General features: G+C 39.3%; 1 protein-coding gene across 1 annotated transcript; it reads left to right on the top strand.

The window, feature by feature from the left end:
* l(3)04053 (lethal (3) 04053) lies at nucleotides 1-27,453 on the top strand. The gene is made up of 7 exons (XM_071595762.1): nucleotides 1-193; nucleotides 277-890; nucleotides 10,744-10,817; nucleotides 13,441-13,552; nucleotides 19,607-19,669; nucleotides 22,273-22,463; nucleotides 26,039-27,453. The coding sequence occupies exons 1-7, from the start codon at nucleotides 1-3 to the stop codon at nucleotides 26,151-26,153; spliced, it is 1,362 nt and encodes a 453-aa protein (XP_071451863.1). The 3' UTR covers nucleotides 26,154-27,453.
* The last annotated feature ends 522 nt before the right edge of the window (nucleotides 27,454-27,975 follow it).

Raw genomic sequence — 27,975 nt, 5'->3', positions numbered from 1 at the left:
ATGGCGGAGGGTGGGTCTGGTGGGGAAGGAAAGCCGTTCTCTTTTTACAAACAAAGCAAGGGAAGAACTCGCCAATCTGACGAAGACGATGAAAACGATAGCGATGCCGAGGATGCGCCCGTGCAACCTGATATTGGACTTGGTTCTAAACCTAGCTACGATAAAAAATCTAATGTTGACGTACAGGGGCAAGGTTGTTATTATTAATGTGGCTAACAACACGACTCATTTCATTATTTCAGCATACTAACTCGTCTACTTTATTTCTTTTTACAGAAAATAGCTCATCAAGATCCGAAAATCCGTTTTCTTTCAAAGTATTTCTGAAACGCGACGTCTCTCGAAATACGTATTCGTCGACAGGTGCAAGACCAAAAGTTTACTCTCATCCGGTATCTGATTCTAAGTGCAGGACAGAAAATGGTGGGTCGTGTGATAATCACCTTGGCACTCAGCGGGCAAGTTCCTCCAGAATGGTTGGTACGCCAGAGCTCACTTCAGCCCTCCCCGATTTCGTGCAGGACCATTTGGTTATGGAACAGTGTTACCTTGCCGAACCCCCGACTCAGGGTTTACCCGACCTGGACAATTTACCCGACTTTGCACTGGGAGGATCCGAAGCCATCAGTGCAAGCAGCGGTCAAAGTCCAAGCAGACAGCGGCTGAGTAGCGGCAGCAGCATCCACCCGGACGCCGTTGCCAGGACCCTTCGCACCGGTGCCGCCTCTCCTCCGGGCGGCGGCATTCCGCAGGGGCCCTCGGAGGTAGCCACGTCCAAGAGTCTCCCAGACTTCCTCTCAGACGGACCAATCCTCACCAGTGGACGGCTCTCTGCCGACGCTGAACCCCAGGATGGCACGGCCCACCCTCCCGACGCAGAACCCCAGAGGGTAAGCGTTGCTCTGCCTTAGCGTTTAGCCAGAACAAGTTCCATATTACCACTCATCTCTTGGCTGTCAAGCATTTTTTTGTAGAGGAAATGAGTAACAGCAATGCTCTAAGACCGATTCTAGTGTAAAACGTGTTTTTTTGGTTTCATAATAGTGTATATAATCGGAAATCTACCCCCAAACCACTGCAGATATAATCCCTCATGTCAAAGAGTTCAATTAATCAAAATTTTTTTATTCCATTTATTTTTATTTGAATTAAAAAAATATTTGATGTAATTAATCAACTGAACAGAGACTTTTAGTTTAAAACGTCTCACAAATCCTAACTAGTATTGAGAAATACGAAGTAAATAGTAAGAAAGGTTTATAAAGAATAATAATATGTTTCCAAAGAAACTGCGGGAGATGCCGAAATAGTAACTTTTATCAGAGTCATCCTCTAATGTACATTTCAATGCAACAATTTCAGAGCGTAAAAATCATTCGCCTTGACTGGGATCCCAGTCAAGGCAAATGATTTTTACACTCTGAAATTGTTGCATTGAAATAATAATATGAAAAATAGTATTGTTATACTGTATATATTGGAAATACTGCATTATTTATATCAACAAATCATCAGCAACCAAGTTGTCAGAAGCAATTTGGAACTGAAGCCCTCCATTCATCAACTCAAAATGATTTTTGAGTGTTCCCGGCAAATATAATTTAATGTTCATCAATCACTCTCCTTTGTTTACAAAAAATATTGCGTTCATTTGGGCAATCTATTCACGTTAGATGTAGGATTTATGTGAATTATTCAGCCTAATATCCTCCCAGTTGATTCAGAATAGTTAGAGCTTCCCCAAATCATTGAGCTCAACCCCCAAAATATCCAATTTTTCCTCTCTTAAGTTGAACTCAGAATTACTCATCAAAATGTCGGTCAACATGGATCCTGACCTGGTGGATGGCCCAAGAAAATGCCATCAAATTCAGAATTCCATGTCATAATTAAAAATAACATAGCTGTTTCCTTAACCACCTAATACATCATTTTCTTATTCTGTATGAGTTAGTTTAATGCAAATACTTGTGATGTTAATGGGACTACACAAACCTTCAGCATTAAAAATGCATCAAGAGACGTTAATGCCATCACAACCACCAGTCCCAGCTTAGCTTTGGGAAAAGTGTTTTCTAGGAGCATGGCAAGAGTCATGTAACATTTCCAAACAGAATAACTAACACTTTCAATTGATTTTTTATGAAATTATGGTCATTGCAAAATTAGGTATGATAATAAACCACTACTATTGAACAAAATTACAATAGTCAATTTTGAATATTTATGCACTTGCTAAACCAAAGATATCTGCTCAGTGAGCTCATCTGCGTAATATGCCATTTAATTTGTCCACCTATGGCACAATTGTAGAACACCTATGAAAATATTTATTAGCGTATAAATTTAACTGATCAATTAATTTCCACCGCTGAACAAATTTCTTATGGTCATTTACGAGTATTGTGATGAATTCAAGTACAAATATTGGTACATCAGCGGTAATTATCACTCCATGGATTGATTCATTCCATGGGTTGATTTCATCATGTGCCCCGGTGCATTAAATTCAAGTGTTCAGATGGGGTAGAGAGAGGCGTTTGTTATGTTCCCTTTGCCGAATACAGTTTCCCAATTGGATGTGGACCTGAAAAATCATAGGGTTTTGGGCTTTGAATGGGAACGTGTATGACTTGAAATAGAAGTTTTCTCAATAATTCTGTAAATATATAAATGAACAGAATATTACTTCAGCCCTAAAATCTATAATTTTATTGAATCAAGTTGAAACCTTGCTCCTGTTCTTGAATTAATGGTAATTTTATTTTACTCGAAAATGTATATGTGGTGGACAGTAGAAGGACAGATTTTTTTCCTTTGTTTGAATCTAGTAAGGGTGGCTATTCTAGCAATTTCTTTTGACTATCCCTCAATGTGTTATGCATTCCGTAAGATGGTGAAGAATTGAGCATACGTTGATGGGTCATTTGTGTTCAGTTCAATGTGCCTGCCAGGTGTCATGCTGCAACAAAACTACCTAACTACTATTTATTTATTTTAAAGTATTATTCACAAACAGCAATAGCGCTAATTTACAGTTTAAAATATAACAAAAACATGAAAGAGGACAAAATACATTAACAGCATAACAATAAACAACAAGAACCGAACATGGACGGGGGACAAATTTAATTTGTTGAAAGGTAGGATAAAGCTTGGGTGGTGAAATTGTTGCGTGATAAATAAAAAGGTTGGAGAGTGTGATGGAGTGAATTCAGAAGGGAGGAGAGGCAAAATAGTAAAGGTGAGCGCTTGGTGAGAGATATTCTAGGAATAGGAGCAGAGATGGAGGAGGGAGCGGGTGCGGTTGGATCGAGTTGGTATTCTGAAGTTGAAGAGAGAGAGAGAGCAGTTCAGGGCAATCAAATTTTTTATGAGCTTTTAGTTTTTCAGCTTTCAGAGTTTTAAATCAGCTTTAAGTCTCTGGTTTTGGGGACTAGAAATGGATAAAGAAGACAGAACACCATTTGAGGACTTATTGCGGAAATGTGGAACTTTGTGTTTGACTATTTTGGCAAAGAAGTGAGAGATGCAATCGAGGGATTTTAGATTAGTTTGGGATGAGGTGGACCAAATTGGGGATGTATAAATTACAGATTCAGGTGTGATGTGGAGGAACTGTTTCATAATAACAGAGACAAAGATTAAGTGGAAAATTCTAATTGTCTTCATCTCTGTTATTACCTAAGCACTATTGTAGTACAATGGAGTAGCAATAGTCAGGTAGTTTTATGGAAGAGGATTCCATGGTAGATAAATTCATCAACATGGAAATGATTTTTCTCACTAACAATAGGTTCATACTGATATTCTCCTGCCATATCACTTTTTATGATTAGTGTTTTTGGGAAATTGTGATGTTGCAATGGCTTGTGCACTGCTTTCGCTCCCTGTAGAGAGTTCAAGTTCAAATCGTAGTGGTGTCATAGGATTTTGCAGTGTTCTCCCTACTTGGGGAAAAGTATGGAGAGAACATTTCAAGTGAAGTATGCTATCCTTCTGATGGGGCGTACAACTGCTGATCCCTTTTTGATGCCCTTTGTTGAGAATAGGCTAATGCAGACACCGGGTTTCTCTCCACCCTTCTCCTATTCCCTGAATATCTGGCTCTACCAAACCTCCCACCTATCTATTTGTAATTGCCCAAATTACCTTAGCTGTCTGTCACTTCCAACTACAACTACGGCCAGTGGTGCTTGTATTGCGTGACTGATGGCAATAAAAGGCACAAAAAGGTGGCATGATGCATTTTACATTCATCTAGATGCATTAAAAAGGCATGAACACCAATGAAAGGCTCCTAAACTTCAAGAAAGGCAATCTCTCTACCAAAAGTGGAGGTTTTATTTTGATGAGTGATCAAAATTTTAAAACAATTTTTTTTGATTCGTTATTTACTCACAAATCTCCATGCTACCGGGGAAATTTTGGATCATCTCTGCATGTTAGTTTAGCTGTCCATTGGATTACATCAGAGAAATAAGGTGGTAAAAATGATTGCACAAATAATCAAAAAACTAACTTTTATCCTTGAAAACCTATAATTAGAAATCATTCAATCCCTGAAGTATTGTTTTTGTATTGAAAATGCTCCGTAGTTCAAAGAGCTGAAAATAGCAAATTAATCGACATACCAGTCAGTTGAAACTCTCAAAATGTATTAATTTTTATAAATAGGTCGATTTGACGTGGACTTGAGAGGTTTACAATGGCCAACAATGGTGAAGTAATGGAGGGGTGGGACGGAGAGTGGCGTGAGGTGGGAACTGGAAAGGTGGAGGGAAATGTGACTGACAGGAGGGAGTACATTTATCCAAGTGTCAATAGGTAATCGACTCTTTTCTGTCCACTCCATGGACTCTCTGTTTCCTTTGGTCTGTCACCGCCCTGGTCAATTCACTTGCCAACACACTTGGCCACGGTGGTCCTCGTTGAGCTCACTTTCTTCTCCCATGAGATCTTGCAGAGTTTCCAGTCCAGAATGCAATTCTTGGATGTCCTCCTTCCATCTCATCCTATTGTGTCGTCTTCTTCTTCTTTCATTGGCGTATTCCCATTGTGCATATCTGATTCTGTGCAATTTTTTTTCTCCTGAATGTTCACTAGTTAGTTTGCTCTTTTGGGGTTTCCCTTCCTCATGTTACCATTGATTTCAATACAGCTGCTCTAACTCCATTCTTCATGTAGTAGTGGTATTTTTATGGGAGGTGACCGACAGCAGAGGTCATTTGCACCATTAGGGATGGTTGGGAAAGGAGGAAGGGTTGAGAGAAACCAGGCATCGCCATTAGCCTATTCTAAATGAAAGGCACCAAGGGGTCCACGGCTTAACGTCCCATCGGGGGATGTCGTACTCACTCAAAGTGCTCTCTACAAAGCACCTCAAGTAGGGATCGGGATACGACTGAAACATATCTACCATCTCCAGGAGTCAAACCCAGCCCCCCTGGTTGGGAAGCCAATTTCCAAGCCACTGCACTATTCCGATCCCCTCCATTATTCATTCTCAGCATCTTTGCCTTTCAAAATTCCTGCGAACTTTCGACAGGCACATATGGAGCCTTAGTGGCTGGTCCCGGCCCCAATAGCTTCGTATTGCCCCGTAGGTTTGATGGTAACACATCATCATGGTTCCCCATTCGCTTGCACTCGCTCGGATCGTCAGCCCTTGGGGCCAGTCTGCATTTTCCTTTCTGCCAAGTTGGTTAGACTCCTGAGGTAAGAACCCTCGGGGGGCAGAGGGAGCTTCAAATCAAAATATAGCCAATGGGCTCCTTGGCTCACATTCTTTCTGAATATACTATTTCTATACATACATATACTTGTGAGTAAATATATGCTAGGTTCATTTTCGAATAGAAACTTGAAAGAGAACTTATTCGCAATGTACAGGGTGCAGCAATATGACTTCCTTTTTTATAATGCAAATTGGATTGAAAAAAGGAAGTTATGTCGTTGCACTCTGTATTTGACATCATGTATTTATGCCTGTACCATTCATCAATGAAAACCGGAAAAAGAGCCCCCAAAGTTATTCCTTTCATATTTTTGGTTTTTAATTTTTCATTGAATTGGACCGCAGACTTGCTGGTACCTTTGATAACCTGACTATTTAAACGAGATCCAACACCAGAGCTGTGAACATGTATGACCCACCTGTAAAATTACTCCTCGCCCACTCTCCAGACATTGGATGTATCAGATTCTGATTTTGTCACTTAATATCATTCAAATGGATGTGCATTCATGATAAGTTACCATTTCTTTTTGTGTACTATTTTTGAGGCACTTAATGTTAAATCTGTGGCTGGATGATTTTAGACCCAAGGTCAACCATTCTTATACAGTAGAACTTCCCTCCATCAGCATAATTCATTCCGTTATCTTTCTCGTCAAGCGAAGCATTTATTAAGTAAAACTATTATTCCTGTATCATTTAATGTAAAATACCATGTGTCCCATGTAGAAAAAATAAATTATGTTTAAGGTTGTTCAAAGAATATCATTAATAGATTTGTATAGGATCATGAATTGTCTTCATCAATTTTTTCTTTATCATGTGGAGTGCAACTTCGATTAGCAAAAAACTAATCACATTTAATAAATACCAAGAAACTGCGGGAGATACCAAAACAATAACTTTTAATGGAGTCACCCGCTAATTGTCCATCACAATGCAAAAATTTCAGAGTGTGCAAATCATTTGCCTTGAACAGGATTACCATCAACACGAATGAGTTTTGCACTCAGAAATTGTTGCATTGCAACTTACATTTAGCCTTCACTTTTCTGGACCCAACAGTAAATTGAAGTACTCTGCATTGTCGGGTTTCACCGCGTCTTTGTTTGATTCAGACAACAGTTTCGCCAAAGTTGCATTCGGCGTCTTCAGGTCGAAGATGAGGGACTTGGAATTTTGCCACCCTTATATAGGTGGTCCCGTCTAGTGGCTGCTCCCTGATTGGTCCGTTCCCGGAGAACTCTCTTCCACGCCTTGTGGAGATGGTAGCCTTCATCTCTGTTAATGTTCTCCGGGTTTTTTGCGATCTCAATAGCTTCCCTAATTAACCGTGGGTAGTATCTACTCTCCTTGAATATTATGTTTGCCTTTTGGAATGAAATCTCGTGACCGGGTTCACTCCATTGGTGTTCTGAAATGGCCGACAGGTGAAACTGCTTTTTTGTGGTTGCCCGGAGGTGTTCCTTCATCCGAACTTTCAATGAGCGGCATGTTTCCCTGATGTAGGCTTTCCCACATGAACAGGGTACTTGGTAGACCCCTTCGTATAAGTCTTTCGGAATATGGTCCTTCTGTCCAGGGAGTGCGTCCGCTATTTTCTTGGTGCAGTACTACCCGCGATTAATTAGGGAAGCTATTGAGATCACAAAAAACCCGGAGAACATTAACAGAGATGAAGGCTACCATCTCCACAACGTGTGGAAGAGAGTTCTCCGGGAACGGACCAATCAGCGAGCAGCTACTAGACGGGGCCACCTATATAAGGGTGGCAAAATTCCGAGTCCCTCATCTTCGACCTGAAGACGCCGAATGCAACTTCGGCGAAACTGTTGTCAGCATCAAACAAAGATGCGGTGAAACCCGACAATGCTGAGTACTTCAAACCACTGCCGCGAAAACCTACGCAGCCAGTAAATTGAATACTTGTGTGTGATTTCTGAATGGTAAACAAGTGGTGGTTCAAAATTCAAATATTGGCTGGCATTGCCACAAAACAGCACTGTGAGACTGTCTTAAATTGGCTTGTGCCTGGGCAATGCTCTCTCCTCTGCTGTTACGCAGGTTCACTTCCATACCCCTTTCCAAAGAGATCCTTTTTGTCACAATTAAAAGCCTGCTCATAACCATCTGAATCTATGAGCTGTTTGAAGTGACATTTTATCCAAAGAGTAATGCAAAATGTACATATGTATTCTTTATGAAATGAAATTAAAAAGTAATGATTTCATCGCTTGTCATGCATTATTACGACTACTCTGTGACAAATGAACAAATTTCTATCAAAATAAATTCATTGGCCACAGTTCAAGAGGTATAGAAAGTGCCGCAGTGATAGTGTTAAGGAATTAAATACGTATCACTGATTCTCCTCTTTAATGCGATAAGGAGAGAAGGGGTTATTTAACTCATTATTAGAATTCAACTATTTTATTCTGTTTATAAAACTGTTGTATTAATTATTTTGAAACTTGTTTACTCTGTCTGTTTCACCCTGAAATTTAATGAAGTGAATATGTATTGCTTAAATAATTTTTTTTCAAATCTTCATTAATATAATTACTTTTTGGAATTTTTTTCCTGGAGGTCATACCTTGAAGGATGATGGCTCATTTGACCAACAATTTGTTTTTGGGCATTATCTGTATACTCGTCTTATCCTCTGGCTTAATTGTAATGCTGGTACTTGTCATTCTATGTGGGTAATTTTCTAATATTTCACATCCCATCTATTTATTCTTACCTTGGAAATCTCATTAGCAGAAAAAGGCCAAGCTTAACATTAAAATAGGAGGGCAAAAACTAGAGCAGGTAGAACAGTTTACGTATCTCGGTATTGTTTTGGACCAACACGGTCAAAGTAGTAAGGACGTAAGGAGAAGAATTGCGCTAGGCAAAGAGGCTTTCACAAGGAGGAGGGAATTGATGACAGGGACGTTGAGTAAGGATGTTAAGAAAAGACTCGTAAAAACTTTGATATGGAGCGTAGCTATGTACGGTGCGGAAACGTGGTCATTGAAGCAGGAGGATAGACGTAGACTGGAGGCTTTTGAAATGTGGGTGTGGAGAAGAATGGAGAAGGTGAAATGGACAGAGAAGAAAACAAATGAGTAAGTACTTGGTATGGTGGGCGAAGAGAGGGGTTTGTTGGGGGCAATCCTATGGAGGCAGGAAAAGTGGATGAAGGGGGTGTTGACCGGCAGTGGGATGTTGAAGACTGTGATAGAGGGGAGAATGTTGGGCAAAAGAGGAAAGGGAAGGAACAGGATAGGAATGTTGGACGGGATGAAGGGAGGAAGACAGTACTCAGAGATGAAGAGGGACCTGATGTAGAGTAGGATGATGGATTTTGTGTTTTGTTAGGAGTAATAAAATATTTGTTTGGTAGTTGTGTTCATCCAAAAGCCTACCTTAACCGGTAGATTACCTTTACACATCATATCTTTATCCAGCTGTTTACCCTTCATTTTGCCTCATCCTGATTCCTAGACCGTTCATCAGGAGGCAAATGTCTCAGTTTCTGGTGAATATAAAGATTTTAAATGCAATCATGAGTACTAAAAGCCTTCCTCCTTCATTGGTTGCCCTTGCCTTTGAGTGTAGTTATGCCTCTGGGTCAGTTTGATGTTTAGCAGTTATGAGTATTCACGTTGTACATGTGACTGTTGAAATATGTTTATTCAAGTATTCTTTAATGCACTCCAAGTAAGATCAGGTACCTTTGATGATGCAATGTATGTGTGTCTGGAATGAATTATTCTGTGAATGTGAAGCAGGAAAGAATTAAATGCCAACTCTCATTATTCACTAAGTACACCTTAGTTATTTCCAAACGCAAGGCATTACTAACAACCGATAGTCATAGTCTCCGCAACAAGTCTGCATTTACTGTAAAACTCGTAAACTGTAGAGTAAGCCTCCAGAATCAAGCCCACCAAGGGAGTTGCTCCCAATAGTTTGCCGTCCCTCAAGATTTCAACTTACCACAGGGCATAGCAACTGGCAAGGCAGAATATTTTGCATTTTGTACCAGGTTGTACCCTGTGCATCTGAAGGAATATTTGGTTGGGTAGGGTAGCTTGATAGTCTCGAATGGTGTTTGTTGACAGGGTTGTTCTTAGATTATTTACGCGCCTAATGGAATATCCTATATATGGAAGAGGCATCTTGGGGCAGTAACATTTGCCTGTAAAGAAAACTCTTGGCATAAAACCTGGGACTCTGAAATATTCTCAAGTAAAAATAAATGCTATTACATGATTACCATTGTTATTTAATTTCACCTCATGAATTATAATACAAATAAATGTGTAATCAATAAATTTTTTTGGACCAGACAAAAATGTTCTGTGTCGTAGGTATATGTAATTAATATCAATATTACTGCAGTAAAAATGTGTTTGTGAATACAACGAGGGTTTTAATTGGGTAAAAAGAATTTGGGGTCAAGTGAGCCTTAGTAGTCCGTCTGTGTGTAGGGTGCAGTGCATAAATCCAGATGAATTTCAATTTGAATTTCCCGCCATTTCGTAGTTCCACTGGAGGTCGCGATTGGCGTTCTTGGAAGCTATTGGCATCTAGTAAACAGTCATAACCTCAAAATGGCCGAGATGTTACGTACAAGTGAGGAGTACAATCGAAGAGCCGCTATTATCGAAAGTGTTTACACTAGGCCTTATATTTCGAAACTGTGTGATTATTCTGGTACCCCAGATCAACTGTTTACGATAATGTGGCTAAGTATAATGCTTCGGAGAAGTCTGGGGAAGGTTTTGGTCACCTGGTGAGGAAATCTAATTTGAGGAAACACGTGCTAGTCCAGATTCAAGTGCCGTACCCTGTGTGTAGTGCCTAACTCCCATCCTATTGTTAACCTCTGGCCTGTATGAATGAGACATGAGCATCATATGCTTTGTTTTTTACATAATATCTTATATTTACTGCAGGTAATGAAGTCAATGAAGGATGATTATTTCCTGTTTTGTTAAAAATTCTATCTTTTGCAGTTTGCCCAGGAGAACGACCGCCTCCGGTGGGAGTTGGACATTTGCAGGCGGCAGCTCTCTGAGGAATCCATGAGGTGGGCCCTCTCAATTATTTTATGGATCTTTGTAGGTTGGTGCCAATGGTGGTGTCGGTGAATAGTTAGACAAATTTTTGGATGTAGCCATCTATTCATAGCCATCTGGTTTAGGTGGTAATATGATCTATTATGTTCCTCTGCTTAAGTCTTGCCGGTGCATACTTAAAAGAATACCCTTGCATTATTTTCCAAAAAATATTTTAAATGAAAATTATGACTTATGAATGGTTGGTAAGGGTTGTGGGCTGGATACGGTTTGTCCAGATATGAGTTGCAATCCTGTATCAGCAGAGGGGAAGTACTCAGAAAAGCAATACCCCGTAGTGCCAACCAAGTACCATGTCCTGGTGCTCTTTGTTGGCATACATGGTGCGTTCCGAAAGTAATGCAATTGAATTTCCGGTGCTGCTCCTACTAGTCGGAATGGGATCAAATTGCTTGAAAGAGGCGTGGGGGGCGCTGTGCTTTGCCGTGAAACCAATCTCAGTGCTCTCCAAACCGTGAAAGTGGCAGGACGTCAGTTATTGTAAAACCCCTGCGCACCGACCGTGGCACGAAAAAAATTGAATCGATGATTGAGTAACGTTATGCGATTGCTGCGTTTTGCGCTTAACTGGAAAAATCTCTCGAGGAGAGTAGGAAAATGATTTGTGAGGCTTACGGGGACTCTGCTCTGTCCTACTCACAAGTTTCGAGGCGGTTAAAAGGCCTTCATAGGAGGGCCGGGGAGAGGTTCACGACGAACAACGCTGTCTGGGCGGCCGTCAACCAGCAAAAATAACAACAATGTGGCTTGCGTTCGACAATTGTTGGACCCTGACCGTTGGTTGAGTATCAAGATGGTTGCCAATGAACTGACATTCCCATCTGGTGTTGCAACTTGTACGACAGGGGTGTCTAAATGAGCCTTTAAATCCAAACAATCCACAGCAATTAGCCCAGAGGTTTGATCTTCCTTCCGCATTTTCATAATTTTCATTTTCACTCGAGTAGTTCTGCAGTGATTGTTATTTCTCCCCTAGCTTCATTTAATTTTACTTCCTTTGAAGTCATAAACAAAGTAATCAATCCTAAGGTCGGTTTGGTTGGTGATGGTAGAGTTCACCCAATACTAAGCCCTATACGGCGTATGAAATTCACTCATGAGCAGGGTACGGGGGCCAGTTCCTTTCCCTGTGCCAGTTATGGTTTCCCAGGAAGATCTGGTACCCTAAAAATCACGCAGCTTGGGTGAAGCTGAGGGTGCCCAGAGAGGCTTGCCTGGGAATTGAACCTGTGCCCTCTCTGGTCAGTAGTTCAACTTTCTACTCCTGGACTACCATTTACTTACTTTATAAATGTTCAAATGATTTAGTCAAGCATGTATGAACCTTAGCATCAATATCATATTCTGTGTCTACTTTTGCTAATAGTTTTACAGTATGTGTAATTCTTCTTTGTGATCTTTCTACCTTGCTTGTATTCTTTCCCTTCCAATTATGGTTTTTCTGCCATATCTCTGATAGTGTGCACAGATTTTCCTTCCTGTACACTGTATATATTTCACATTGTCCCTGTGAGTGCTCTATATCCTCAGCCTACCCTTTCCACCTCAATGCTTTGGGGGTTTAAGTGGAAGGAAGGACTATCTATCTAGTCTCAATCTCATCCCAGTATAGATTTTTCATTGTTCTTAGTGCTTTTCCCTATTAGTGTCTAGTTTTCGTATATTAAAAAGTTAAATACATCCTGAGGGCATGGTAATCAAGTGGGTGGAGTACTGTGGTGACTGGAGGGCCCAGGTTCGATTCCAGTTGATGCTTCTGTGTACCCTTGGCTTCAACCGACCTGGGTGATTTCTTCGGGGACTGGATTTTCCTGGGGGATACCATAATTGGCACAGGAAAGGAAGCTGGCTCCCCTGGGTGAATTTTGCATGCCATTGGGTTCAGTATTGGGTGAACTCTACCCTCACTTATCATCCAAACCTTTGAGTTGATACTTATGGTGGTATACATACATTCTGAGCCGGAATGAGGGGTAGGAAACTGTGAAGTGTGGCACCTTGTTGAGGGAGGGGGGGGGAGAAATTCTGCAGAAGATGCCGAGTGGATAGAATAGGTGGAATAAGAAGCTATTGATGCGATTATCTTCCATGAGGGGAAACCTGAAGTTGTTGAAATTGTCACAAGAAGAGAAACCTATAGCCAATAAAAATAATTAAGAAGAACTCCAATACTGGTATTTCGGTCACCTGGTGACCATCCACGGGGAGAATCAAATGGGGCCTTGGATTTGGAAGACTATGCACTGGGCACTGTCCAAAGTCAAGTTGGCTTTGGACAGTGCCCAGTGCATAGTCTTCCAAATCCAAGGCCCCATTTGATTCTCCCCGTAGATGGTCACCAGGTGACCGAAATACCGGTATTGGAGTTCTTCTTAATTATTTTTATTGGCTATAGGTTTCTCTTCTTGTGACAATTTCTTCAACAGCCAATAGCTCCACATCTTCTATTCTGAAGTTGTTGGATCTTATTTTCAAATTTCATCTCCCGTTCTGTTGCTTGTTTAGAGATTTCACTGATGCATGCACCACTGCCTTGGTATTATGATGCTCTAGTAATAGGTGCTTGGATTCCAGGGTGCAGTCATTGGAGCATGAGCTATACAACATGCGTCGCCGAGAGAGTGAGGAGACGGCCACCCTCGCCAAGTCCATCGAACAGGTTGAAGACAACCTCAAGCGCACCACGGTAGGACATGCCCTTCTCTCTCGCACAGATGATGTGTATGTGTGGAGGTCTAATCCTATATTCCAAGAGGAAGAAACTCAATGGAATATCACAAGTATAAGTACTGTCCAGAAAGTAACTTACGTTTTGTAATAAAATATAAATCTGGTGACAAGACAAAGATTTATTGAAGGATCTCAGGTTTTCCCGGCGTATGGTATTCAAGAAGTTCTCTCGGGTTTCCCACCGGGTCAGGTTGCAGTACACCGACATTTCGAAGGCTGACTCTGCCATCGACTTCACCCTGAAGACGATGGCAGAGTCAGCCTTCGAAACGTCGGTGTACTGCAACCTGACCCGGTGGGAAACCCGAGAGAACTTCTTGAACAAAGATTTATTATATACATTTGAAAGGCACATTTTAAAACTATTTTTCTACGTAGTCACCATTCAAATTGAGGCATTTGTCATTACCGTACACTAGCTTTTCAATTCCATCTCTGAAGGATTCTGCCGCCTGTCACAAGGCTAGGCCTACCCCCTGTGATGCTAGTTGTGGACATTGGTGCAGTCATTTTTGAACTGAATGCACCACTGCCTCACTCCGGCTTCACTCATTATTTCATCTGAGCACATTTCACAAAGTTGCCCATACATTTTAATTGGCTTGTGGTTTTTTACCAGTAAAAACCTAATCATAGATCATACTTCACAACTCTTGGGATTTTCTATTCCCGCGCTCATTTCAACTGTTCGCAGTGAGCAAAGTAGAAGAGCCACGGTTTACACATCATCACAGCAGGATGTGTACTAAGGGTAGGGATATTTAGACCAAAAGATGGTGCCCCTAACCTTACCCTCCAAGGCCAAAACATAAGTTACTCTCTGGGTAGCCCTCATATTTCTTGAACAGATGCAACAAAAACATGCCATCATGGTCTAATGCAGGCCTGTAATCAGGAATCAAAATTGCAGTTTGGAATACTGGTACAATAAGTATGCATGTATGTTAATAGTTCAATTGGAAGTAAAAATAACTTTGGTTTAACTCCTGAAGGACATCCATCACTATGTTTCTTTCTTTAATTTAATGCAAGTAATATGTACTTAGGAAGGGGAGAAAAATGTTTGGATTTATGCTTTTGAGTAATGGGAGCATTGCTTTTCTTCTTTGGGACGAATAACTCTCATGACCTTAGCCATCATAAATGTATTAATTCATCAACATCAAAGGCTATACAACAGTTACATAGCGACATTGTGGATGGTTCTTAATGACTGGTGTGTCCTAGGTACTTGTTGCTTTAACTTCCTGTTGGTTTTACAACATTTTTGCCTTCTTCAGTTCTGCTGTTTCTACTTTCTACCTGCCTTCTTGTTGTAGGAGTACCTAATCCCTCTTTTGTCCTCTTCCCTGATTGCCTAACAAACTTAGTTTATATAGAATGATCTGGTACTTTCCTGGCGAATAATGTTTTCCAAGATTATTCGGGTCTCCCACCGGGTCCACGTTAGTTTATATACACCATTCCATTCTCCAACTTTCAATATAGTAAAAAGGGATGTGTCAGGTGTGATATGGTGGAATATCATAATTAATTAAAAATTCACAATTTTCCACATAATAAAATTATTTTGTGGAAAATTGCCAATTTTTAATTAATTTTCAATGTAATGTCCTACACTTTGGGTATCCCCTGGTTATTTCTTCCCTCCACCGATCATATTTCAAACTCAGTCTTAGGTCTTTCTGTCAATCAAACTTACTATCACATCCTTATCCACCCCCATACCTCAAAAGGATCTAATATACTCTTAACCTATCGCCTCAAAAGATAGGTTTTTAATCCTTTCAGCACTATGCTATGTATAAAAGTTCTGCACAAAAAAGGTTTACTAATCTTTTCATTACTTCTTTTCTGAGTATACAAATCCTATTATATTCCTTTAAATGTCTCATTCACTTACACAATTCTTCTCATAATATCCCCATGGCTACTCCTATTTTCCTCTAAAATACTGCCCAGGTACGTACGTCAATTGCTCCACCTACTCCGGTGTATTTCTTTAATCTTCAATGTTTACATTAGCTTTATTACTTCTTGGGCATCTTTTTACTTTCATGATTCTGTGGTTAATTTTTATCCACTCTTCTTGCATTTCCCATATAAAGCACTCAAAAATGACTTCAAACATTTTTGTCTCTAACTACTGGGTTTGTATAAAAAGTATCAGGAAAATTTTCATAAAAAAGAGATATATATATACATGTATAAAAAAAAATATATATATATATCTATAAAAGATATATATATATGTATGTATATATATATAAATATATATATATATATATATATATAAAAGATATATATATGTATATATATATATATATATATATATATATATATATATAGATATATATATATATACATTCAAACACGAAATCCCGCCAAACGGCGAATAAATACTCATATATACAGAAACAGATATAAGGAAAAGGAATAGGAACACACATAAAGGACGAACACAATAAAGGTGGGGAAGGCGGAATCGAACGGATCACAAGAGTAAAAATATTTCCTTGACCGGGACTCGAACCTCGGATCTTTAAACTTGCCGGGCGGATGCTCTTAACCACTTGAGCTATCGAGGAAACGTAATTTACCCTGAGATCCGTGGGTCTAATATGTCGCCAAGCGCCCCGATTCTTTAGCCAAGAGATGGCGTCAGGGGACTGTTTCACCCACCAAAGGAGAAATAGACAATACACAAGAGGAAAGGACAGTGGTTTAGAATTCATACAACATCATACAGGAAAGGAACAGTGCGTTTCGTGGCACGCGTAGCCAGAAGAAAGAGATGAGCCACATTGGCCAAATACACATTCAAACACGAAATCCCGCCAAACGGCGAATAAATACTCATATATACAGAAACAGATATAAGGAAAAGGGATAGGAACACATATAAAGGACGAACACAATAAAGGTGGGGAAGGCGGAATCGAACGGATCACAAGAGTAAAAATATATATATATATATATATATATATATATATATATATATATATATATATATATGTACAAACATAGGTGTACAGGGTTCTTTGATGGCACTGAGGGTCCCATGATGGTGTCCTTTGAGGGATGATTTCACTTTCGGGAATAGGAAATAGTCTGCTGGTGCCAAGTGGGGACTGTTTGGGGGTTTGGAGAATCATAGCAATGTCGTTCTTCATCAGGTAGTCGGTTATGTTGGAGCCTCAAGCAGTCACGACCTTCGGGAGGATGAGTTTAGTGCAGAACTTTTGCATCGCCAAATTCTCAGTTATGACGCTGCATGCACTGTCACCTTATCAATGCAATCAATCTGCTATCATATGCACATTTAACCAACAGTCTGAATTCTGCACTTCACACACATGGCGAGCATTGTCGTAGGTTCCTGGCATCGACGGCCATCTGGAATGGGGGCTCATCCCCCACACTCTCTCGGCCATCTCTGAAGAGCTTGTGCCACTTAAAAATTGCAGTTTTTTGACATGCTTTCATTCTGAAACACTTGGTGAGTCATGCCCAATGTCTCTGTACCCAATTTTCCCAGTCCAACACAAAATTTGATGGCATACCATTGTTCAATAGTTCCCTGCATTTTGCACTTGCGCTGAGTTATTCTACAAGGCTCCACTGAAAAGGCATTAGGAATATTAATATATTTAATCGCAAAAAAATAGAAATTCACTTATCAAAAGGACTTAAATGATTTTTGTGAACCTTTATTTAATACTTCAATGTATTTAGGGTTAAGTACCTTTTTTGGAAAAAGTAAAGAAATATAGGTTTGTTTTAGAACTTTTTAATTACAAGCAGCAGTAAATAATATGGTGCCACTTTCTTCACATTGTCAGTATTGTCTTGATACCATGGTTTATTTCTCAGATTCATTTTTCTGTGGTGTTGTCATTGAATTTGTTTCAAAAATTATATTTTCTGTCTCTTTGTTTAATTTTAAATTTGACAAAATACAAACATTTTTTTTTACGACACAGAATTTTTGCAGGGGGCATTTTAGTATCCTTACGATAATTTAACGCACATTTACACCCAAATGTATAATTTTTGTGGAACAAATGAAAAAATGTAAATTTTGAGTTTTGGATAAAAAGTTCATTTTAATATATTATGAATGGTCTACAGGGTCCATACAAAAGGTATCGCGACTAGTTCCAAAAATCAAAATGTATTGCAGTTGTCATTACAATTACTTATTAACCTTCAAAATATGTTCCTCCTGCATCGATACACTTAGTTTGTCACATCTGCCACTTGTCATAAGTCCGCTGGAAGTCGGTTTCAGGAATACTGTTGAGAGCCTTTGTCGTTGCTGCTTGAATCGCCTCGTTGGAGTTGAACCGATATCCTTTGAGCTCCCTTTTTATTCTCAGAAACAAGAAAAAGTCAGGTGGATCCAGGTGAGGGCTGTAGGGAGGGTGAGGCAACGTTGCCACACCAAATTTCGTCGGAAGCTAAATTTCCACCTGCGACAGTTTTTGTTCCTCGCTCAAGACTTTCGGCACCAGCTTCGGGCCCACTTTCCTCATCACAATATCCTCTGTTACCATGGTGTGGACAGTTCCGACTGAAAGGCTGGTCTCCTCACTGATTAGGGCGATGGTTAAATGCCTGTCAGAGGGGCTTAAACGTTTTTCACTTTGGCTACCTGAGCATCGGTTCCAGCAGTCATCGGGGGTCCGACACGCTGCTCGCCTTCAATGAGCTCCCGGCCATCCTTAAACATTTTCTGCCTCTCAGAAACTCTTGTGCGGCTTAAGGCATCATCCCCATAAGCCTGTTTAATGAGTTCAAGGGTCTCCGACGCGGATTTCCCGAGTTTAATGCAAAATTTCACAGGGTAGCTTTGCTCGACGGTGCACTCCATGCTGGCGCGATGACACCACAAACAATCACAGATCACAAAAATCCACCTCCCGAAGGCGACTCAACTAAAGTGTGCCTGAGTGGTGGGGGAGACCCTTCTACCGAGCTGACTGGCCAGATCCCCATCCACCGCTCCGTTGAGGCTACAGCGAACCAGTCTTGATACCTTCCGTATGGGCCCTGCATATTTCATTGTTGAGCATTACACAAAGGGTTACAGCAAAATGAAGAATATAATTTGACTGTTTGTTTACTTGAGAAGGTGCAACAAATGTAAAGAAATACAAGCCAAACATTGAAAGATTTGCAGTACTGACAACTTTTTGTATACCAATGAGAGATCTATGTTGAAGTTTGTTAAAAACACAGTGCTATCATTCTGCATTTCAAGTTGATCGTCCCAACAGAACTTTACCAACTTTCCGTTGATGTATTCCAAGGCATTAAGGTTGTCTAGAAAAGAGTAATGATTTGTTACTCATGTATCTTCATTGATACACGTCAATGGGGTACTAACAGATGACTAATATTTTTAAATCTGCAATTACTTGCAATGGAGGAGGCTTGTGAAAAGCAATGCTCCGAATTAGTAATTGCAGCGTTCTTTTCTTTTGCTCTTACAGCTGAAATACAATGGAATCCTGATTCCATTACAGGAAAACTTACAGTTATGAATGACACTTAAGATGAATAGGATAAAAGTGTGCTCATCATCTCTTTTGGACAGAGAAAATGAGTGCTATTCCCAAGTTTCCAGGACTTAAATTTGAGTTTTAATTGCATTGGTTTATATGAATAGTCTGGGCCACCAACAAGTTACATAAATTGTAGAGGACCGTGTTAACTCACAGAACTGAAACTCCTGGTTTTAGTCATGTGCAATTTATTAAAGGCTCTGTTGAACTAGAGTGAAGTAACTATTTCAGTGAATGATCGGCAGTTATGGTTTACCTCCGGATAAAAAACATCTTCTCCTTATGAATATTTTCTGCTCAAAAATATATTTCTTGGTTGTTCATGAATTCCAATACCTTTCTATGAGGTCTCAATCTTTGCCATTTTTCATGGATAGATGCATGTTCCCAAGTAAGCCTGTGTGATGGTACACTCAACTCAATTCTATTCATTGTTTCTCCAGAGGAGAGCAGTGAGTGCAGAAACCACGGTCTCCAAGCTGAAACAGGAAATAAAGGCAATCATGGTGAGTTTATATTCTGTCTTTGTAGCCATTTTGTAGCAATTAGGACAGCTTCCCTCTGCATGATTTGCAGGTTGAAGTGTGAAGATTTACTTTTGCCTAAAGATCAATTCATTGCAATTGCATACTCATTGAAGAATGAGCTTGTGGGGAGGCTCATCATTTGTGAGTTTAAGACTTGCACTTTGGAGAGAAATGAAATTCAATGCTGTGATGCTCGTATATTTACTGCAAAAAAACTCAAAACTTTTTATTGCCAAAGTGTAAAATTTACAATGATATTCAATTCCCATTTTATTTTTGAAACTCACATTTTTTGCTTCCAATAAAATCATTCAATGCTTGTGTATTTCATTTAAATTTATTGCATTATATATTTTGTGCATTGAGTCGTCACTAGAAAGTGCCATGTGACACAGAGAGGTTTTCTTTTGTGCTTGTATTTCTTTGCATTTCACTACATCTAGAAAAATCCAAAATTGTCTTTTTTTTTCTAGTGAATTTCTTGGGATTAGGTTATTTGTAATGGATTTTCTGAAAAGATATGTTACTTTAGCTTTTCAGGATTCCATATTTTAATCACGGCCAATAAGATGAAGGACTGGAGAGTGGCTTTTAATTTGAAAATCATCAGTTGATGAAAGTATTCATTTGAAATAATGAGTTTGTTTTGCAGAGAAACCTTGAATTTCTTATTTTGAAAGAACCCCCTCAAATAGGCATAAAATCAGGGCATGCGCTAAAATGGGCCAACGAAAATAATGCTTAAATAAATTTCCATTTCAAACAAATTGATAATATTGTAATTTTGAAGCAAAATTGTTATGGTTCTGTAAGCAAATCAAAATTGAATTACATGACATTGGCCTGAAATGAGTAAAAAATGTCATGCTTTTGATGTTTTTCATTTATAATGCTTACCTCTTCAAATATTCTCCTGGGTCCATTGAATAATGGTCCCTTGAGGTCTATGCCCTTTGGATAGCCATCCATGCCCTTGTGTCTGGAAGGGAAATGAATCTATGAAATAGTATGACTTTATGTGAATACTCTTTGGTTGTATGCTCAGTGAATGTTTAACTCTGTTTGCAAACACTTTTTGCTTGAGCAAAAATAATCTGTTATGGATCGTTGCTGATCAATTTAAAAAACATTGTCTGCTGAAAATTCAAAAATGCAACTTTTGTTCAAGTTTTCTCATCCATGCATAATATTATGAAGCCCCTTGGTTGTCAGTGAAGGGGGACCTTCATCATCATCATCTCCTCCTGCTTCTTCTTCATTTTCTTTGTCAACGGATTCCTGTGGTTTTGGTTTTGTAAATGCTAATGTGTGGAGGTATAATTCATTGTTGTATGAATTTTACTTTAATCAGTAATGACAGCAAATAGTTCCATTTAAAATTACAATTTGTAAAAATACTCATACTAGATGGACTAAGAAATAACTTTATTCCAAATCTTTGTCAAAATATCATTTAACTGTGTTTGAACTTCTTCTTTATTCTCTTTCAGTTACAGGCATTAAGTTTCTGTCCCAGTGATTTTTTATCATGCCACATCTTGGTCTCTTTTTCCTATGTGCTCGCATGGTCCATTCCATGGTATGATTTTCCATGACACTGGTGTCAGCAACTCCTAACTTTAGTTATTTGGAGATGCTCTCAGCTTTGTCCATTCCATAAATCTGAAAAGTCACTTCCAATGGCAAAAGTTTGAAAAGATTTGTGGGGTTGAGATGGTCCAGTGGCTAATGCACTGGCTTCTTACCCAGAGGGCCCAGGTTCAAATCCCGGCAGTGTTAAATATTTTTAAGTGTATTCACGATCTCTACTTGAGGTGCTTTGTGGAGGGCACTTTGAGTGAGTACGCCATCCGTCGGATGGGACGTTAAGCTGTTGACCCCTTGGCGCCTTTCTTAAAGAACAGGCTAATGCCGACGCCGAGTTTCTCTCCACCCTTCATCCTTTCCTGTCGATCCCCTATGGCGCAAATGACCTCAGCTGTCGGTCACCTCCGCTAAATACTACTTACCCCTACTTGAAAAGATTCTATTATCCGATACTCCATGATTTTGCTATAGTGTTCAAGGGAGAGAGCAGTTTTGCTTATGAGAGCGTAATTATATTATCAAATAGAAATGGTCTGATATGAAAATAACCATCTTTGCCTCTCATATGTCATCCTTCCTCTGAAATACTTGTTACTCTTGTTAGACATCTTATGCACAAGCTGTGCCAATAGTCTTAACTATTTAGAAGAGGACTGACTATCTTTGAAAGGACTAATGTCAGTGATATCAGTGGCATGAATAGCAATCAGGGGTGATTCATAAAAAGCACTTAATCATATTGAAAATATTTATGAACAACAAACACTTTACTCTTGTAGATACTCCATTGTTTTACTCATTCTGACGTCATCTTAATTAGGAATTGGGTGCATAAAATATTGGTGCACTTGTAAACATTTGATGTAATATATTTGGCTTGGTGTTCAGTATTTTGTTGCGTTTGTGCCATGGGCTTAACTTTTCTAATAAAATTTTATTTCATATAAGTTTTTTGGCGTTTTAACCTGTGAACCCACATGAATCGTTTGCCATAGGTGGAAATGAGTGAGTTGAGGCGCGAAAACGATCGCTTACAAGGTTGCTTCAGGGGTGGCGGTGGCAAGAAGGGGGAGGACCCAATGGTGACAGGGGTGGCCGCCCATCAGCCCGGACTGGAGGAGCGGGTGCCCCAGCAGGTTGCTGGGGAGATACTGGCGGCAGCCAACACGGCTGAGCACTCGCTGAGGTAAGCGTCATGCCCTCATTCGGTGCCACTTAGTGCAGTTGTTGCATTCTTGTGCGCAAGTCCGCATTTGCGTGCGCATGAGTAGCAGTTGTTATCAACTGCATTCAACCGGTCACAGGACTTTCGGATGGTCTCTGGATCAAAACACGACTGAACTTGTTAGCCATGCCTGCAGCTGTTGTTAAAAACAGGAAAACCACATGTCGAAATGCTTTCAAACTACATGGAACATAAACCATTTTTAACTCTCTGCACTTTGACCTGCCTTCAATCTGCCCTAATACCTGATCTCATCTAACTGACCCATTGCAATCTCCCCGCCTACCCTACATCAGTGTCCTCTGCAGTCGATTGCCATCCAGTATGCCCTGTGTTCACTTTCCCTGGCTTCTTTGTACTTTTTATGACAACCCTCTCTCTTTTCTTCTTTAGGTCTGATACTCTTGTTTCCATTCATACCCAACACCTTTCCTTCCTCCCCCCCCCTGCCTCTATGCCTAGCACTTGTTCCTTTGTTTTCCTTTCGGTCCACTTTTCTATCTCTTTCCATTCATCTCCACACACACACTCAGCAAAATAGCCTCCAATTTCTGCCAAACTTCTTGCTTCGATGTTTATCTATTCTAGTTTATGTCATTCAGCTTAAATCTTGACATTTAGCCCTCTTTTTTCTTAATTTTTCATGTTGTGCGCATTTTCATGCGCAGCAATGGATTCCATGATTCATTTCCTCTAGGGGTGTGACCGAGGACAGTGACCCTGAATTTAAGATGCCCCCCCCCAAAAAGTTAGGTATGCCCGCAAAAAATTTTCATATGCACATCAAACTAGCATTAAGAGGAGGATTTAAAAAGTACGTAGTTGACACCTTCCTTACCTCTTTTCCATTTAGATTCATCAGTTGTTGCTGTTCCAGCTTGTTGTGCGCCTTTTTTAAATTTTGACAAGTTGTCTTTCGTTGAATTTGAGGGGTAGAATTTCTTGATGCTCTAGGTATGGCATTGGAATCTATTTCTTTCCATAATGAAAGTGAGTGAGAAGTAAACTCAAGTGAGGGATGACCTATTTTGAATGAAATGGCTTAGCAGAATCCTTAAAAGTCTTATTTTTTGTGAGAATTGCCAATTTTTAATTAATTATGATATTCCACCACGTCTTGCCTGAAATGCCTCTTTTTAAGCAAGCGTGGGTTAGATTCTCCAATTGCCGCTTGCGTATTTGCAAAATAGCAGCGGGAGACAGCCTTTCATTGCCTTACGGTCGGGCAGTGCATTCTCTTCAACCGTTATATGTAGAAATAGAGGTTCGCTTCGGTATCTTCATCCCAAAGAGAATCATCTCGTCATAATTGAAAGCATGTTGTGTCAGTTAACCCTCAGAATTGAAGAGGTTTTTGAAGTCATCAATCGAGTTCCCTGCTGCCTTTGACTCAAAGCCGGCCGGCTGCTTCACCATGCCTTACAACACCAAGGATGATGTTTTTTCTTGTTAACCAAGCATGGGACCCATTAATTACTAGTTTGGCCACTGATGATCCTGATATCTTATTGACAAGGTTGGCGGAAATCCCTTCCCATTCCCACCAATGGTGTCACATTGCAATTGCTTTTCATTTATGCACATGAGAAGCAACCTTTCTACATCATTGAGAATACATAACCGTTTCGTTGATACTCTTGTTTACTCTTCTTGTTTACGTTGATACTACTTATGAAGCATCTATTTCCTTAGTTTTGTTGGTTTTCATGAAGAAAAGCCCAATCATTGATATTGGCCAATTGTTGATATGCATACTAGATCAGCCAAGCTCACACCTTGTTCCCAAGTTTCAATAATTTTACATTTCATTTCTACTTTTATTTTTATTCTTTTATAGCTTTCGTCTTTTGTATTTTCCTCGGTCAATTTTGAAACTTTGAACTAAATATTATTTAACTTTGCAGAAAAAAAATCTCTGGAAATATGTCTAGACTCAAATTTGTAAAAAATTGGTGATCACTAAGATGCTAGCGGAACGACTGCTAAAGACAAACTGCTGTAGCAGTAGCACAGAAAAATCCAGGAATTTCCCTCACCTTGTCACTTGTTTTGCAAAAAGTTGCTCGTTAAGTGATTCATTTTTGGGACCATTATTTTTGCTCATTATGCAAATTACTCGCTGGGCAGGGCGCTCGCTAAGCAAAGTTCCGCTATTCATAAATGCATCTCAATGCATTTGCTAATAGCATTGATTTTTCATCGGTCCTGACCGTTCTTACTTTTAGCATTTCCTTTGCTATTTGCTTTCAATTGAGATACATGCATCTCCCATTTTGGCCTAGACAAATGTAACTCTTTATGAATGATTCTTCAACCCTTAAGTGTGGCTGCTACAATTGCTGCGGTGGCAAATGACTAAATGATTTTTCCCTCCCCTCGCAAATAACTCATCTCACTGTAAAAATATGTTTAATCTTAACCTCCTGTTCTATCCAAAAATAATAATTATCTCAATGATTTTGTTGAATGCCCTTCTTTGCCTTCACTGCTTATATCTTGCCCAATTTTATCTTTTACTTCTCGTGCATCATTTTCATTTGAATAATTTTGTTTTTCACCTAGATTAACTGTTGGCTCTGCCAATCCCTAGTCAACACATCTCAGTCTGTGCAGCTTCAGTGTTATATCTCCATCACTGAGAGTCTTATTCCTCAAAACTTGTTCGTAATTTTCTCCTCTATAGTCTTCTATCATTTGTTCCAAAAATCTTATCCACAAATGTTTATGTTTCACTTGATTGATCAAAAATGCATGTATCTTAAAATTGCCTTAACTTTCTAAAAAATATAGAAATATTAGAAAAAATCCTTTTATTTACTTACAACACTAAGTTTATTCAAACAATAGAGGTGAAAAATTTTTTAAAAAATTGACAAACCCATATGCGACTAGCAATTGCTTATTTTATTTGATATTGAAGTGTATGTATCCATCATTATGTATGTACACGTAGAGTAATATATGATTATGTGCATATGGATGCATAGTAGCTTTATGTTATGTTATATCATTTAGTAATCAATCATTATTAATATGATTGATTAGGTGTTATTGAATATGGTGTCCTAGCACCCCCCGCCACACGCCCTTGCGGCGGCTTGCGGGGTATTAAGTAGATGTAGATGTAGAATATTAAATTGAACAGTCAATACTTCCAAAAACATTACCATACCCAAGATTTGTTGTTATGTTTCCTTCTTATAATAGTAATGGATGGTAGGAGAGTGCGTCTCTTTTGAATGAAATAAATTTGTGTATTAGTCTATAAATTCCACAAAGAAAGTTTTCTGAGCTTGTGACATTGTGTGAAGTTTTTTTTGTCATTTAATCTAATCCTTTTGATGGTCCTGTAGATTTATGAACAGTATTCTCATTTTTTGTCTTAAAAATTAATTCCTACAATTACGTATGCAAACACATTTTGCCAAAAACATAAGCAATAATGTTTAGACCCTTCAGTCAGGACATTGGTTTATATAAAATGTTTGGACATGGCGTGAATTATTCCTAATAGACTGTGCTCTTCTTTGTGACAGGCAATTACTAGGTGGGGTGGACACCTTGCGTGTGCTAGCAGCAACCTTGGAGAGCATGTATAGGATCCAGGAGCGCCCACCAGGTCAGGAGGAGGAGGAGGAGGATGACCCTTGAACTGTGGAGCGTCGAGGTTGGCGAAGATAAGGAGTGTCCCTTCCAGTGGGTGGGCAACGAATTGTGCCTCCCTCCCTCCCTCTCTCTCTCTCTCTCTGTCTCTCTCTCCCTCCCTCCTGCCCTCCCTCTCTCCTTAGTAACAAAACTGCAAGCGGAGAGCGATTCACATGACAGTGTAGTGGAAATGATATTTATTGGTAAAGTGGAGATTTTCAGTTTACCAAGTTTGTTTCTGTGTACCAAGAAAATCATACCATGAACTGTTGACTAAAACAGAGAAATGGAAGCAGTGCTTGGGGAATCTTAAGAGTGTCAAATAGAAGCACACAAAAAGAATAGAACTTAACTGAGGCAGGTATTTGGGCTGGAAAAACCCATCTTGAAACCTTGTGGATATGAATAAAAAAATAATATATATACATATATTAAAGATACATTTATGCATATACATTTATGCACATACATGAATAAGAACTCACACATCCGTACACTCATACACGTGCATACATTTAAAGTGTTTAGAGTACCCCAGCTGTTCAGTGCACTCTGTAGCTGTTACCTTTTGTCTGAAGGGATAGGGGAGTCTTAGCTCTCTGAAGAAACAGAGGTTATGTTGTTGGTTGCATCTTGTTTTGTTTCCCTGCACCAATTCAAAACTTTTGTCTGTGATATAAATGTTTCTGGGGGAAATAGACTTATTTTACATGACTCAGTCCTGTGCATAGAAGTGACAAGCATAATTTCAATAGTTAGGGCATGAAAAGGACTTCTTCTTGCTCCTCAACAATGACAGGGTAATAGGTATTGTTTATCTATTTGTTCTCTACTACTTGACTACCATTGGCTGCCATTACCAGTACCCTGTGACTAAACCCTCTTTGAGTGCTTCAATTTCTTCCACTTTTCATCACATTGAGAATCATGGAGTACATATGTAATGTATAGTGTAATGAATTTGTTTCTGCACGTACCTATGGCAGTTAGTCAAACTCAGGACCAATGCTTTAGAGATCAGTACAAGATCAATTGTAGAAAATGGAATTGTGCCATAATAATCTTTTTATGCTGTAATAAAATATGATGTCTTCAAAAGGTTATAGTAATTTAAAAAAGAATCCAGTTCACCAATCTGTATTTTCGTGTTTTTTTCTTAATCATAAGTTTGCTTGCTTCATAAATAAGTATTTTTTTCCATAGCTCATAGAAACTGTCCCTCTGCTTAAATTTCAGCAGATGTGAGGAACCCAGCCAGGGGAAGGTAGGATTATTGAAGTCAGTTAATGGATATTTTTGGAATAAATAAAAATGCTCTTTAGCTCCTTGTTCAAGGTATGGATAATATTACGGAAATAGTATGAGAAAAGAATTTTCAAAAATGATAACCTCAAGTAGTAAATATTTCATATAGTTCTTCTTTGGTGGTCTACCATGTAAGGTATGTTATGGGTGGACGGAAACTGAACATGGAATCATTTCGTATCCTTGCCTAACAACCTGACACTCCATCCTACAATAAACCCTTTCTCAATTCTACATACATTTGGCCTCTCCAGCATGCCTCTGCTTTTCCTCCTCCATCTTGCTTGTCCAACATTCTACTCCATCACCAAAGGAACCTTGGTTAAAAAGCACGTTGCATAAGGAGCAAACAAAATTTAACTAAAATGACTTTCTCATAGGCAATTTTTCACATTATGAGTGACAGGGAGAGGGGAAGTCCCAGTGTTTTTGCATGCTCGCTACATCAGTTTAGGTTTGCACTTGTTCTGCTAGCATGTTAACATCACTAGTCACATCAGGTATTGTTTTAAATTTGTGGTCT

Source organism: Hetaerina americana, unplaced genomic scaffold (genome assembly GCF_022747635.1).
Source record: "Hetaerina americana unplaced genomic scaffold, ioHetAmer1.1.p SCAF_7, whole genome shotgun sequence".
Lineage (NCBI taxonomy): Eukaryota > Metazoa > Arthropoda > Insecta > Odonata > Calopterygidae > Hetaerina > Hetaerina americana.
Note: the sequence above shows the minus strand (reverse complement) of the source record. Positions and strands in the feature narration are given on the sequence as shown.